The 16,345-nt window shown below is 49.0% G+C and overlaps 1 protein-coding gene across 2 annotated transcripts in view; it reads right to left on the minus strand.

Moving 5' to 3' along the window:
* The window catches only part of CLTA (clathrin light chain A), a 116,424-nt gene extending 115,754 nt beyond the window's left edge, over positions 1–670 (minus strand). The window contains exon 1 of one of the 2 annotated variants that reach the window (XM_069237665.1): positions 272–670. In XM_069237665.1, coding sequence (XP_069093766.1) covers positions 272–455 — 184 coding nt within the window. In that variant the 5' untranslated portion in view covers positions 456–670. The remainder of the gene's footprint in view (positions 1–271) is intronic. The other variant, XM_069237672.1, reaches the window with a different exon arrangement.
* Positions 671–16,345: the final 15,675 nt, after the last annotated feature.

Genomic DNA, 16,345 nt, shown 5'->3' on the forward strand with positions numbered 1-16,345 from the left:
CAATGACAATCTTTTCTTGCATAAGGGGATGTTCAAATGAACGAGAGTGTGGGGTTGCATAATGGGACAGGGTACATTAAGCGGAGGTGTGTATGACTCCTGAGATGTGGGTGCAGGTCATTGGATTGTAACGGTCAGTGGGCAGCGGGGATCATTTGAAAGAGCAGGATATTCGGACAGTGAATGGGGTTGGTAGTATAGGGAACATGGATCAGTTATCGAATGCGAAGGGGCCTTAGGCTAAACAGGAAGAGTGCGGTAAGGGACATACCTCCACCGCCGGCAATCAGGGAGTTAGGCACCTGGCCGCTCTCCAGGATGCTGAAGCCCTCATCGTTCTCGATACCTGCTATCTCGCTCTCCTGCTGGGCGAGGAAAGCGGCAGCAGGGTCCTCCTCGGAGACCCCGTTCCCCACCTCAAGAGGAGCCGAGCCGAACATGTCAAACTCCGCCATAGTGCTGTGGGCGAGAGGAGGGCTGACTCTGTTGCTGCGGGTGGGGAGCGGAGCCACACAGACAGGTCACTCCGGACGGAGGAGAGCGGAAACACGAGACTGCTCATCCGGCCCTAGCCACCAACATAGAAAATGGGGATGCCTAGATTGCGGCCCACAACTGCTGACTGATCATGAAGCGGCCATCTTTCAAAGGAGTAATGAAAAAGATGCACAAAGTCAGCTGCGGAATTTCCTCAAAATATTTCCACAAAAAGCAACAGTTTATTATTATTTGTATTGTTAGAGTCTAGGGTACATATTTAACTGAGAACGTACTAGTTCTGTGGAGACACAGGTGTTTATACAGAGTAAGCGATTTGTGAGAAAAAAAATCTTACTTGACAGAACTGTGTCTCATCGTAAAAGTACTTGTAATTGTTCAATCATTTTTTTAGACTACTTTATTTTCCTGTGAATAATTTAAATTCCAACATGGCCGCTCCGCTCGATCTCGACGTGTCGTCATCATTCGAGCTCGTTTTCAAGGACCTTTTCAATGTCTCCTACGCTCTTCTTGTCGGCTAGTTCCATTCATTTGGAATTGACAGCCTGAGAGAAAAGCGTCCCGTGTACCCCTGGGAGACAGCTTGACCAATCCCGATGTCGGAACGACAAGGATATTACTGATGGGCACCACGAGGTGGAACGTGTCAATAGGAGGTGGTATTAATGTAGATTTACCTAGTAATTTATGATGGGAAGTCTTCATTTTATTAAAGACATGGAGGAGAGTGTTATTTGCTGTCTCTTATCTTGCCTTTATTAAATAGCAGCAGTCAAGAAAACGCTAAACCACACACCCCATGAGGCCAGAAAACATTGCCCAATGGTAACAATGAAAACCAGAGTATAAAGGACCAATCAAAGATAAAGCACAGGCTATTATTATATTATATATACTAATATAGGCTAAGAGCAGCCCTCATTCTTGTGTGAGGAGCTAAATGAAGTAGCAAACATTGGAAACATTGAACACAGGATAGCAATAGCTAAAAAAAATGCAAAACTGTCCTGAAGAAAGTCCATCCAAAGAGATGAGAGAGGGTAGCTTATATAATCTATATTAACATGAAATGTTTATAACCTAATGTGTGATAATGCCGCTTAGAAATTGTATTAATGTATTTTATTTAAACGTGCACTTGAAATGTGACCACGGGGAGTGGCCGCCAATATATACGGGAACTAATAGAAATGACTAATGTTGATAAAATATGATATTAAAGTGTGGTTTTGTACTAATTACTAATGATTATGTTATTACAGTAATGCTAAATGAATCTTGTAGGCCTTATGTTAGCATGAGCCGGAGCTTAGCTGCCTGGCTCTCATATTAAATGTGTTTTTCTAACATGCAGTGTGCTGACTCGCAAAAGGACATGACCTCTTGTTTTCTTCAGACTAGAAGCTGAATGTAACCATGGTGGATCATATTGCTTGTAGGAGAGTGCTAGCTGAAATGCGACAGTGTAGATTAGTGTAATGTACAAGGTCGTTTAAACCGGTGAAGACAATGGAGCTACTGACCAAAAGATGTGCAAAGAATTACAGAAGGATGAAATCATACCGGACGTGCTACCTCCGAAGACGTCAATTACATGGATCAATAAAATGTCTGTAAAATAATATGGGGTGAAAGATTAATGACATAATCTGTTTTCTAATAGGGTAAAGATAGTGGGGTATAACCGTAAACCAATGAAAGTTTAGGGTAATGTACTACGAAAAAGGAATAAAAAACACATGACACGGGGAACCATTTAGGTAGGTTAGGGAATGCTATTGATTTTATCCAGAAAATTTGTCACTCTGTCTGGTGACTTTCCTGATTTTACTTAGAACCATCCACTTCCTTAGATTGCCCATTTATACTTTGCCTCCTTATGAGGGAAGTGCCCTTTTCCCCAGAACTGAGTCTTAACTGGTGGCAAATCGACTGATGTCCTGAAGACGAAGACTGAACCTGAGTGCTGACCTAAACCTTGGAGGGTAACTATGACAATGCAATTGTGATTTGTCTGTTAGCTTTTCCTTTCTAGGTACCAACTGCTTAATTTTGACAGAGACCATAGCTAGATGTTTTCCAAATTGGTGTTCTAAATTGTTTTGCATGAAGCCCAACATGCCAATGCTAATCAGTGGTTAGGACAGGGGTTCACTAAACTGACGCAAATAGACAACTGACTGAATCTATGCTTTGTTGAACTGACACGTTAATGACACTCTGCTAAAGTTGATCTATATTCACGCCGTGTTATGTTCTGATGTTTGTGATTCTTGCCTTAATGAAATCTTATCAGATTTGCCATATTGTGACTGTGATATTTTGTTTCTTGGTTTTGAGATTAACACACCTGCTCTTAGAGTTGCAATCAATAGGGAATAAACCTCATAAAATTCTACTAAACTGGTGTGGTTATTCATGACTGCAAGGTCATGGTGGTGTCTTGAATCGATTAATGTCATTGACTAAAGTAAAATGCATTGTGGTAATAAATATTGATGATATTATTGACATATTGATTAGCTATCTCGTCCTAAGGTGTCTTTCAACTGGGTTGAAAGATTCATTGGCCTAAAACGAGTCCTAATGTGTAATAAATGATCATGAAGGGATGCGTTAACAGTTCTGGTAGCAGAGCTACAGTTTGGCCCTTTGGGGCCCTAGGAAGGAGAATTATTGTTTAGATTGTTTTCCTAAGATAATGTAAATTGGAGATATGATGTGTTTCTAAATTTCCCATGACTTTCCCGGGATCTCGGAACCTGCCTAAGTGAGTTGGGAATGTTCTCAGCGTCTTAGCATGTGTGGTATAGATTTTGCGTTTGCTCAGCTTATGCATTTTGCAAGTGATTTGTGAAGTTTGTGTATGTTTAGGCCATGTAATGTTGTTTTAGTAGGAGTGGGCATACTCTACAGTATGAGAGTAGAGAAGTCGGCGTACTTCATATGAGTGTGGCGCTTTGTGCTAAAAAATTATCCACGTGGTTGGTTGTAATGTCGTGGACTAAGACTCCGGAGTATATTGACAAGTGTAGGAGACACTCTGGTTTATGTTGTAATTTGTGCGGTTTAATAGGTCAATCAGGCGTGTTTGACAGGTCGAGTTTGTGTCAAATTGTATGTGTGAAACCTTCAATGGAGATTTGGAAAGTTCTATAGTGCACTGGGACAAACCATTGACAAGTCGAGAGTTGGATTTGAGGGGTGAATTCTGCTTGCGAATGCAGGAACTGAGAAGGAGAAAGTAGCGGCCAAGGCTTTAAGTGAAATCTCTGTAAAGTTCTGAAGCAAATGTGTTACCCTTTCTGTAGTAAACCGGCAAATTTGAGTCGTTGTTGTTGTTAAAGGTGCTCGCAGTAATTTTGCATTAGTTTGGTGTGAAATAGTGAGGGGCGGACAAGCCGCAAGACTTTGTCAGCTGCAGTGTGTGAGTGTGACGTCACTGGTGTCGCGCTGGGATAGGTCAGTTGCCGAGAGGGGTCGCGCACGGATTGGCTGCCATCCGTGAGAGGCAATAGGTTGAGAAAGGTGGGTGAAGAGTGTCCTGGGAATTAAAGTAATTTCCTGATTAAATATAAACAAAAGAAAAGACGCAAAGATTAATTTTATCAAGGCTTTTAGGAGTGCTCTGAAAGAAGACGCATACATTATGGCAAGTGAGGGGGAGCCTACACAGCCTGAGGGTACTCCAGCTTATATAGTAATGGAGGAAAAGGGTGTCGCGCCTTGCTTATGGATGAAAGAATGGCACAATCTCACAGAGAAGGAGGTATGTTTAGCGTTTCCAGAACACAGAACATTCAATATGAGAAATTTAGAGAATTTGAGGTGGATGTTAAGTGTCCGAAAACCTCCTCCAAGGCCAGCTCAGTATGAGGCATTAGCAGTCTGGGATTTAATGGCTATTTAACAAAGACAGCAGAAATTCGAGAGGAGAATGAGAAGGGCAGAAAAAACCTTAGCTGAGGCTAGATGGGACAATGAGAGCAAAATGTGGAGAAGGGGAATAGTTGACAGACTCAAATTGTACCCAGCAATAACACAGGGAGACGAAACACAGGGAAAGAAAGCCACTTGTAAGACCGATAAAGGCACTAGTAAACCAAAGGAAACTAAGAGGTCTTGGATAGAGGAAGACGACTCAGATGACGAAGAGTTTCTCAATCAGTTGTTACATGATCACCTGCCACCTTATGCAGTAGACGACAGTGCTCCGGGCCCTAGTGCGGGTCCTGGGAACCAGACGCAGGAGAAGGGAGTTACTGATACCATACAGACTAATGATACAGTTTTGATACAGAATGCTGTCAATGTACCCACTGCACCAGACATGCAGATACAGTTGCAACCTCCACCACAGATACAGAGAATTTATCCAGAAGTCCCAGTACTAGAGACTACTACGAATCTGATAGTACCGCCTGATCCGATATATACAAAATCAAGGTTAGTGCAGATTGAGCCAACTCCACAATTACTGCCCCAGCCGCAGCAACAGCTGATTCCAGGGTATAGTCCAGCAGCAGGACCTCCGTTAGTACCTGCTCCAGCCTCAGTGAGTCAAGCCTTAGGAGTTACTGCTCCGCGGGGTTTGGGACCAGGTCAGACACCAGCTGCCATATCACTACCAATTACTGTTGGTCCACCGGTGCCATTGTACGCGCAAGTTAAGCCTGGTATGTGTGATCAGTAAGTAATGACCCAAGATGTAATAAGAGGAGGGTCCCTAGCAACTCCCTAATTAGTGGCCCCAGGAGAGCAATCAATTGAAGGACCCAGGTCTTTGTTAGACCTTAGTCCTGGCCGAAACACCTTTAGAGGCAAAGAGGCAGGCAGGGCTAGGTGTTCTAACTCCGCAGACCATAAGTACGAACGCCTCACAATCGCCAATGATGCATGCAGGGAATATTTCACTGCAAGGTTTTACGGTGCAACAGTTGAAAGAGTGGTTAGAAAAAACGTATGCTTCACAAAAGACTGTAGTAACTGCGGAGCAGCCAGAAAGGTCAGAAAAAGATGAGTACCTGAACTTTGTGAGACTGGGTGTGGAAGCTGCTGAACTAGTGGAAGGGACAAAAGGGGTAAACATATTGGAATCATATACAGAAGCAGAACTGAGATATCTGTGCCCCAAAATCAGAAAAAGAAGTGGGCAAAGTACATCAGAGGTTGGCGAACCTGGTAGACAAATATAATATTGATATTGAGAATACTAAACATTTGAAATGAAGCTACAGACTAGACTTTGACTCTAAAGATTTTGATCACATGAGGTCAGCCGGAATAAAAGCGCATCTTAAAGAAATATTGCAAAGTGCGCAAATCTGGGGAGCCTTAGAAAAATAGGAAGGCAGATGGGCAAAGAAAAGAGATAATGAGAAAGGTGATAGTCCGGAATCGACCAGACTAAACCCTCACCGGATACTGGGTCGGTAAAGATGTTACAGATGAGACAGCTGGAGGAGTTTTAGTCCATGTACCGTGGTCCAGAGGAGACATTCTGTCTTTCACAAATGATTACCCTAGGTTGCGGGAGAAACCGATAGAGTGGTATCAGCAGACGGACAGGTTTGTGAAGCTTGCTAAATGTCTCTGGGAAGATTTGAATACCTTGTTTGAGATTATTGTTCCGCCTGACTTATGGCTTGAGTGCAAGAGAGGTGTAGACTTGCCGACGCAGGAGACGGCAAGGGATAAGGTGACTGGAGCACCATCTGAGGAGGTGATGAAGTACTATCATAAAGTGATTGAGTTTTTGAAGCAAAAGGTGTCGCCGAAAGTGACTGATTGGCAGAAAATCGACCATACCTCACAGGAGGTTAAAGAATCGATCAATGCGTACTAGGAGAGGTTGTTGAAAGCATTCAAAAATTACAGTGGCACTGAGACTATTGAGCCGAAAGACATGAACCATCTTGTGTTTAGATTTGTTGAAGGGCTGAGACCAGAGCTTAGCCAGATGATTAAGAATCATTAGATCTGTTGGCAAGCGAAGCCGATTGATGAGGTGTTGCAGTATGCGAAATACTGTAGTGACGAGATTGAGTTGAAGCAGAGAAAGTTGAAGGAGAAAGTGATGGTGATGCAGATTAAGGCAGCGCAGGCAGGTATGCAAGGGAATGGAATCCAGCAGATGGTACAACAGCAACCGCAAGGGAATGGCGTGTTTCAGGCACAGCCGAGAGGCCGAGGTCGAGGTTTTGTGAATCGCGGTCCAGATTTGAATACTGTTGTGGTTCAAAATGATGCGCAGGGAATGAAAAAGATGTCACCATGTCACGCGTGCGGGGGCGTGGGGCATTGGAAGCGGGAATGCCCGAATGCGGTACATGATGGTGTTGTTCAACAAAGCACTGATGTCGGTACATTTCAAAATATGAGGGGCCCAAAAATGAGAGGTCAAAATCAAAACTTCCAGAATAACATGGTTCAGATGCAGGGGTTACAGCCCATGCAGCAGATGCAAATGCCGCGTGTTCAACCAGCACAAAAGCAGCAGGTACAACAGCAGGTTCCCATGGTACCTAGACAGCAAATGCAATTACCATTAGCTCCAGTGGGACAACAACAGGTGATGCTTCCTCAGCATGTCACAGGTCAAATGGTGAATCAAAATAATACAGTACAGCAATTCCCATTACGTGGTGAAGATGGAATGAATGATGAATGGTCGGATGACAGTTCAGATAGTGAGGAGTGCAGGCTTGCAGCATCTCTAGAAGTAGATCAGAGAGGACCCTATGTAGAAGGAAAGGTGTTGGGTCACAAGGTATCATTCTTGGTTAACACAGGAGCTACGCGCTCTACAGTCAGAAGTGCAGAGGTTCCGAAATTACCACTTTCAGGGTGTACCATATGAGTGGTAGGAGTAGCGAACCAGTACTTGACAAACCCAATCACAGACCCGGTTCAAGTCGAGATTGGCAACTTTCGGGGACTGCATAAGTTTGTAGTCTGCGATTCGAGTCCTGTATCCCTACTGGGAAGAGACTTACTGTGCAAGACGAAATGTTCGATTACCTGTTCTAATGAAGGGATTGAAGTGCAAACCAACAGTGATGATGAGGGGGATGATGGGCAATTTACAGAATCAGAAACAGAGACTAAAAATGAAGATTACCCTTTGATAACCTTATTCCCGATGCTTACAGTGACTGACTTGCCACCTGAGGTGCAAGGAACAGTGACAGAGAAAGTGTGGGACCTGACAGGAAAGGAAGTAAGACTGATAAAAGGAGTTGAACCGGTTAAAGTACAGGTAAAGCTGAATGCAGTGTTTCCCCAGGTGTCGCAGTATCACATGGCACAAGATGTCCTTATACAGGTGTCGAAGATAATTGCAGACTTTGTAAAGTAAGAAGTCCTGAAGGAAGTATTGAGCAGTCCATGTAATTCCCCAATAATGGGTTTGAAAAAGCCTTGTGGGAAGGTTCGAATTGTGCAGGATTTGAGAAAAATAAACAAGATTGTAGTAAAATGTAGCCCCATAGTGCCAAATCCAGCAGTGATTATGTTTCAGGTTCCGTGTGATGCAGAGTGGTTCACAGTCGTGGATTTGTCACAAACGTTCTTTTCGGTGCCTCTTCATGAGGGCAGCCAATTTTTATTCAGTTTCAAATTCTTGGACAAGGTGTACAGTTGGTGCAGAATTCCTCAAGGGTTTTCTGAGTCACCTTCCATCTTCAATCAGATATTGAAGAAAGACTTGGAATCATTAGAATTGCCTTTTAGTTTGACTTTGGTACAGTACATTGATGACTTGTTGATTGCGTCCAGAACAAAAGATGACTGCAGGTATGACACAATTGCCTTACTGAACCATTTGGGAAAGAACGGACATAAAGGTGGTCATTACAACATTGGCGGTAAAAGCCGCTTACCACCGTGCAGAAGACCGCCAACACACCGCCGCGGAATTCCGCCACAGCTATTATGACCCACATCTCGAAATCCGAGAAAATTCAGACACACACACAAGTCCGCCACACCAAAGGTCAGTGATAAACTGGCGAAAACAAAACCTCCACCGTCACGGCAACAGAAATATGCCCACGCTATCATGACCCACGAATCCACGCAGTGGTCTTTCAACCGCGGTATTCCATTGGCGGCACACACCGCCGCGCTCAAAATACACACATACAAAACACCGCCACATTGGACAATTTAAAATACACACACCTGATACACATACACACACCACTCCCACACACCCAATACAATATAAAACACACACCCACACACCACTACTACCAAAAATTCAGAAAGAAGGCCAGAGAGAGACACCACCATCCACAAACTAGCAGCCACAGGCACTCAACACCATCACCCACACAACTTCCATGCACAAAACACCACATACCACTACATATCACCACACACACCAGCTCACACATCACCCACACCACCCCATGGCATGGCAAAGACACCCCAGGTTCTCGGAGGAGGAGCTCAGGGTCATGGTGGAGGAAATCGTCCAGATAGAGCCACAGCTATTCGGATCACAGGGGCAGCACACCTACATAGCTAGGAAGATGGAGCTATGGCGAAGAATAGTGAACAGGGAGAACGCTGTGGGACAGCACCCAAGAAATCGGGACGACATCAGGAAGAGGTGGAACGACCTACGGGGGAAGGTGCGTTCCGTGGTCTCAAGACACCACCCGGCGGTACAGCGGACTGGCGGCGGACCCCCACCTCCTCCCCCACAACTAACAACATGGGAGGAGCAGGTCTTGGTGATTCTGCCTCCTGTGGGCCTCGCAGGAGTCAGTGGAGGAATGGACTCTGATAAGTCAAACCCCGCAAGCGGTCCCTGAGATCCAGGAACAAGACAGAGCACGATGCCAAGACCCCGCCAAGAAATGAGACCACCCTGATGTCAAACCACTGTCCCACTTTGTAACCCTGTCTATATTGGAACTGCCCCAGATCCACTTCCTATGCCCATATGGGAATGCACCTGTGAGACTAATAGACTGGACTCTGCCATGGACATTCCTCCACCATCTCCCCTCACCATTTTACAACCCTCTCCAATATTGAGCACTTCAATAAACACCCTTGAAGCACAAAACAATCTGGAGTCAGTCTGTGATTTCGAAATTGTGAATTAGCAATGACAGTGACAAAATGCTTTTTCAAATGTAATGTCAACATACCTATGTCACACATCTCAAGTCCATGAGAAATCTAAGCAGATGACACACGTTGGAAACCACACCTGTGAAACCATAAGGGAAAATGACAACTCAGTGACCATACACTGGTTGAAATCGACAGACAGGATAGAGGTAGAAGTGTTAAAGTACTTGTAGAAGGCAGGAATTTTTTCTCACCTGTGTGTCACTGGAAATATTGCTGGATGACTGAGTCCCTGTTGTCAATGTCTTCTTCCTCTGCTTCCTCCTCATCACTGTCCACAGGCTCCACAGCTGCCACAACACCGGCATCTGGACCATCCTCCTGCAGAAAAGGCACATGTCGTCGCAAAGCCAAGTTGTGAAGCATACAGCAGGCCACGATGATCTGGCACACCTTCTTTGGTGAGTAGAATAGGGATCCACCTGTCATATGGAGGCACCTGAACCTCGCCTTCAGGAGGCCGAAGGTGCGTTCCATCACCCTCCTAGTACGCCCATGGGCCTCATTGTAGCGTTCTTCTGCCCTTGTCTTGGGATTCTTCACTGGGGTCAGTAGCCATGACAGGTTGGGGTAACCAGAGTCCCCTAATAGCCACACCCGGTGCCTCTGGAGCTGACCCATCACATAAGGGATGCTGCTATTCCGCAGGATGTAGGCGTCATGCACACAGCCAGGGAACATAGCATTTACCTGGGAGATGTACTGGTCTGCCAAACATACCATCTGTACATTCATGGAATGATAACTCTTCCGGTTCCTGTACACCTGTTCACTACTGTGGGGGGGGGCCAAAACTACATGGGTCCCATCAATGGCACCTATGATGTTGAGGATATGTCCAAGGGCATAGAAGTCACCTTTCACTGTAGGCAAGTCCTCCACCTGAGGGAAAACAATATAGCTACGCATGTGTTTCAGAAGGGCAGACAACACTCTGGACAACACGTTGGAAAATATAGGCTGGGACATCCCTGATGCCATGGCCACTGTTGTTTGAAATTACCCACTTGCAAGGAAATGGGGCACTGATAGCACCTGCACTTGAGAGGGGATTCCTGTGAGATGGCGGATTGCTGACATCAGGTCAGGCTCCAACTGGGTACACAGTTCCTGGATTGTGGCATGGTCAAATCTGTAGGTGATGATCAAACTTCTTTCCTCCATTGTCGACAGGTCCACCAGCGGTCGGTACACCGGAGGAAGCCGCCATCTTCTCACATGTCCCAGCGGACGGTGACTATGAAGGACAAAAGCGACCACAGAGTCAAAAGACTACACAGAACACCATTCATACACAAAATGTGGCCTGTATTTGTGTTGTGAGACAAGGCCTAGGTATGTGTGACGCAGTTGGTAATTAGGCCATGTGGGCCCCTGAAATGGCAGCTGCCTGACCTCTAAACTGGGACAGTGGGATGTGAGGTAACTGCGCTGGCGTTGTACACCGTCGCGGTTGGCCGTCGAAGACCGCGGCCCAATGCTGCATTGGTTAACATTGGACCCTATGGGTCCCAGGAGCCAATGACGATGTACGCCGGCGGTGATGGTACGCACCGCCGCGGACGTGACCGCCATTTTCTAGCTGTTGAATCACTCGATACCTGATCTTCGACAGGAGAGGACCTACACTGCAAGTGCTACTGTGACCTCGGTCTGGAAGAGACAATGGCTCATGCATCTGGGGAAAGGGCCCCTGCCTTCACTGCAGAGGAGTTGGAGAAGCTCGTGGACGGGGTCCTCCCCCAGTACACGCTACTCTACGGTCCTCCAGACCAACAGGTAAGTACACAGGGAGCATGTTGTATGGGCTATACCTGTGTGGAGAGGGCTGGTTGTAAGAAGGAAGGGGGCACAGTTCTGCGTGCATGAAGGACTGTGAATGCATGTGCTACATGCAAGGTTAGGGATGTGGGCCACTCACTTTGACGGTGCAGTTGGTAATGACTTTTCTTCTTCTCCTGTACATGTCATGTAGGTCAGCGCCCACCAGAAGAAGGATATTTGGCGTGCCATCGCCAAGGAATGTCCGGACCCTCGGGGGCCACCACAGACGGAGCACCCACTGCCGTAAAAGATGGGAGGACATTCGCCGCTGGAGCAAGAAGACGGCGGAGGCTCAGCTGGGGATGGCCTCCCAACGTGGGAGGGGTGCCCGTCGAACCATGACCCACCTGATGTTTAGGATCCTGGCAGTGGCCTACCCTGAGTTGGATGGGCACTTGAGGGCATCACAGCAGACACAAGGGGGTGAGTACACTATCATTCAGCGGACTTTGCGTGTAGTGAAGGTGTCTGGGTGGGGGAGGAGGGCTGTGGGTTTCCCTAGGCCAGGGCGAGTTCCGTAGGCAAGGCCCCTCCGTAAGGCAGGCCAGGTGGCACCCCAACCCATCTCTGTAGAGTGCCAAGTACAGGTATTCATGCCCCTGTGTCATCTATGTGTGCAGATGTCGTCCATAGCCTTGTAGGCCATTTCCCAGGAATTGCATCTGTAGAGCCCAACTGCGCGACGTAGTGCAGGGGGCTGCTGTGTCTGTATTGTCCGCCAACGGTAGCGGTAAGCCATGCACTGTCTTTCTTCTGTTGCCCCCCCCCTTTTTGTTGTCTCCCTGTTCTTGTGTGCATTAGCATCAACAGGCGGAGGTACAGTGGCACCGGAGCACGAGGAAGCTGCATCCCACATGGCCATAGAGGGCCACACTACGGACTCAGAATACACCAGTGGGACGGAGGGCGAGGGGAGCACCATGGCGGTCACAGGATCTGTAACCAGCGACATGGACTCATCCTCCGATGGGAGCTCCCTTGTGGTGGTGGCAACATCTGTGCTCCCCACTTCTACAGGTACAGCCGCCACCCCCCTCCCAGCACCGCCCTCCCAGCAGCCCCTCAGCCTTCGCCCGTGCCCGCTCACCTAGGAGGGTGGGCATCACCTTCGCCCCAGGCACCTCAGCCCCTGCCCCTGTCACCTCTGCTGCCCTCAGTGAGGAGGCAGTTGACCTCCTCAGGTCCCTCACTGTTGGGCAGTCTACCATTTTGAATGCCATCCAGGGTGTAGAAAGGGAGTTGCAACACACAAATGCATTCCTGGAGGGCATTCATTCTGGTCAGGCTGCCCTTCATCGAACCCTTCAAACTCTGGCCTCAGCACTAATGGCAGCCATTGTCCCTGTGTCTAGCCTTCCCCCTCCAACTTCCTCCACCCAGACCCAATCCCCTGTACCTCTGCCTATCCCAAGCACACCATCAGACCAGCCTGCACACACCTCACCACACAAGGGAAGCTCAGGCAAACATAAGCACCACACATCCCACAGGCACTCACGCAAGCATTACACACATACAGACACACCAACATCCACTGCCTCCACTGTGTCCCCCTCCTCCTCGTCTCCCTCCTCCCTCCCAGTCTCGTCTACACTCACACCTGCATGCACTACCACTACAGCCACTACATCCCGCACCAGCACACCCACCACCACACCCCGCTCACGTGCACTCACCACCCCATTACCATTTCCACGTCCCCTGTGTCCTCTCCCAGTGTGTCTGTGACGCCCCCCCCGAAGATACACAAACGCAGGCACCCACCCACCCAACAGACATCCACCTCACGACAGCCTCCAGCCCATGCACCTGCACCCAAATCCACAAAAGTTATACCTCCTACAACCACCACCTCTTCCTCCACTCCCAAACCCCCTCCAGCTATCTGTCCCAGTGTCTCCCAAAAACTTTTCCTGTCCACCCTTTACCTATTCCCCCCTGTCCAACTCATAGGTCCCGTACTAGCACCTCAGCCAAAAAATCTCCGGGAACAGTGGTGCCTGTTGTTACAGGTATGTGGAGTGCACCGGCCACCAGGCCAGCCAGTGTGGCACGGAGCCACAGCGCAGTCAGTCCCCCCCCTGTGAAGCACCAGAAGTTGGACAGTGCCCGACGGGAGAGGGGGAATACTCCAGCCAGCCAAGCCGCTCACAGGGGTCCCGGGGGGAGTGTCGACTCAGCTGTGACTCCTCCCAAGGTGGGGAAGGGGCAGAAGAAATCTCCAAAGTCTGGGAGGAGCAGCACGGCGGAGAAGACCGCCATCATCCCCGCTGCACAGGAGGCCTCAGCCAGCCCCATCGTCACTGCCGAGGAGGCCACCGCCAGCCTCATCGTCACTGCCCAGGTGGCCACCACCAGAGTCACTGCCCAGGAGGCCACTGCCAGCCCCATCGTCACTGCCCAGGAGGCTTCCGCCAGCCCCATCGTCACTGCCCAGGAGGCCACCACCAGCCTCATCGTCACTGCCCAGGAGGCCACCGCCAGCCTCATCGTCACTGCCCAGGATGCCACCGCCAGCCCCATCGTCACTGCCCAGGAGGCCTCCACCAGCCCCATCGTCACTGCCCAGGAGGCCACCGCCAGCCCCATCGTCACTGCCCAGGAGGCCATCGCCAGAGTCACTGCCCAGGAGGCCACCGCCAGCCCCATTGTCACTGCCCAGGAGGCCTCCGCCAGCCCCATCGTCACTGCCCAAGAGGCCACTGCCAGCCCCATCAGGCCACCGCCAGAGTCACTGCCCAGGAGGCCACCGCCAGCCCCATCGTCACTGCCCAGGAAGCCTCCGCCAGCCCCATCTTCACTACCCAGGAGGCCACCGCCAGCCCCATCGTCACTGCCCAGGAGGCCACCACCAGAGTCACTGCCCAGGAGGCCACCGCCAGCCCCATCGTCACTGCCCAGGAGGCCAGCGCCAGAGTCACCGCCCAGGAGGCCACCGCCAGCCACAGCCCAGCTGGCCAGGAGGGCCCCGCAAGCCACAGCCCAGCTGACCCATGAAGGACCGCCAGCAACAGCCCTGCTGGGCAATGAAGGAGCGCCTTGGCAAGCACCGCTGAACAGGCCAAGGAACGCTGAACAGGGCAAAGACCGCCATGGAAAGCACCGCTGAACAGGTCTGACACTGGCAACTCAAGCACCGCTGAACATGCCAAGGACCGCTGAACAGGTGATCACTGTAGCAGTAGGGAAAGATGCGGAAGATATTGTAACGCGAAGGGTTAATTAGCTTGAACAGTGTAGATGAGCGTGATGCCTGCCGAAGCCAGAACAACGTGAAAGAAATTCACGATGTTCGCTTTCAAGCTTGTTTTCTTTTGACATTCCATAGATAAACTTATTCGCAGCTGCATGTGTGAGAAACAGGCTGTAAAGGAGAGTTAGTCTCAGCCTTGAGAACGAGACCACAGTAAAAGATGGAATGAAAACAATGGCCAGGGAATGGCAAGACAGCCCAGAGACATGTACTGATAACATACATAGCTAGAAGATAGATACTGGAAGGGGGTAGAATCCAAGCTTCAGGTTATTTAAACACTGAAAGGTGGGTGAGGGAATTTTGAAGCTCGCAGATAGAGTTATGAAACTGTCATCTTCAGACCCAGCGCTGCCTCCCTGTTTTGCTGTTCCAAGACCGTGACGCTCGAAGGGGAGAGAGGTCCAAGCGGGCGGTAGAGGGCTTCCCAGCACTCATGGACTAAGTGACTAAGGGCCTGATTCAGACCTTGGCGGACGGCGGAGGCCGTCCGCCAAGGTCCCGCCGACAAATGACCGCACCGCGGTCAAAAGACCGCGGCGGCCATTCAAACATTTCCGCTGGGCCGGCGGGCGCTCTCCACAAGAGCGCCCGCCGGCCCAGCGGAAATGCCCCTGCAACGAGGACGCCGGCTCAGAATTGAGCCGGCGTAGTTGCAGGGGTGCGACGGGTGCAGTTGCACCCGTCGCGTATTTCAGTGTCTGCAAAGCAGACACTGAAATACTTTGTGGGGCCCTCTTACGGGGGCCCCTGCAGTGCCCATGCCATTGGCATGGGCACTGCAGGGGCCCCCAGGGGCCCCGCGGCACCCTCTACCGCCATCCTGTTCATGGCGGGTTTCCCGCCATGAACAGGATGGCGGTAGGGGGTGTCTGAATCCCCATGGCGGCGGAGCGCGCTCCGCCGCCATGGAGGATTCAATGGGGCAGCGGTAAACCGGCGGGAGACCGCCGGTTTACCCTTTCTGACCGCGGCTGAACCGCCGCGGTCAGAATGCCCTTGGGAGCACCGCCAGCCTGTTGGCGGTGCTCCCGTGGTCAGTGACCCTGGCGGTCACCGGCCGCCAGGGTCAGAATGACCCCCTAAGTTAAGTTCCACCCAGGGATGAAAGGCTTTTCGTTTCTCTGCTCTATTATTATGATTGATTATTATGCTTGCACTGTGTTTATAATCTGAGAAATTCAGCTCATTTATAGTTCTTTTCCTGCTTTACTGAACATCGTAGTGTGAGTCTGCCACAGTAACTGAAATGTGCATTTTAGTGTGCAGTAAATCAAAGCTTATCTGAAGTGCTCAACTCGTTAATATTCTGCTCCCTGAACATCGTAGTGTATCACATGTTGGTATACAGTTATTCCAAGTTTATATCTGTCAATGAACTCTGTACTCAGACATATGCATAGATGCTCTTTGTAGTGTACTGATATATAAACATTTATATAGATATTTTTTTTAATTTACTATTCTTACTCTGTCAATGAACTCTTTGCTCATTCGTATACATAGATACTATCTGTAGTGTACATATATATGAATAGGTGCTTTTCATTGTCATGCTTATTTCACTATTGTTAATGTGCTAAATGCCTGCATTTATCTGAAATTGTAGTAAAGCCACATTTA

Source organism: Pleurodeles waltl, chromosome 1_2 (genome assembly GCF_031143425.1).
Source record: "Pleurodeles waltl isolate 20211129_DDA chromosome 1_2, aPleWal1.hap1.20221129, whole genome shotgun sequence".
Taxonomy (NCBI): Eukaryota; Metazoa; Chordata; class Amphibia; order Caudata; family Salamandridae; genus Pleurodeles; species Pleurodeles waltl.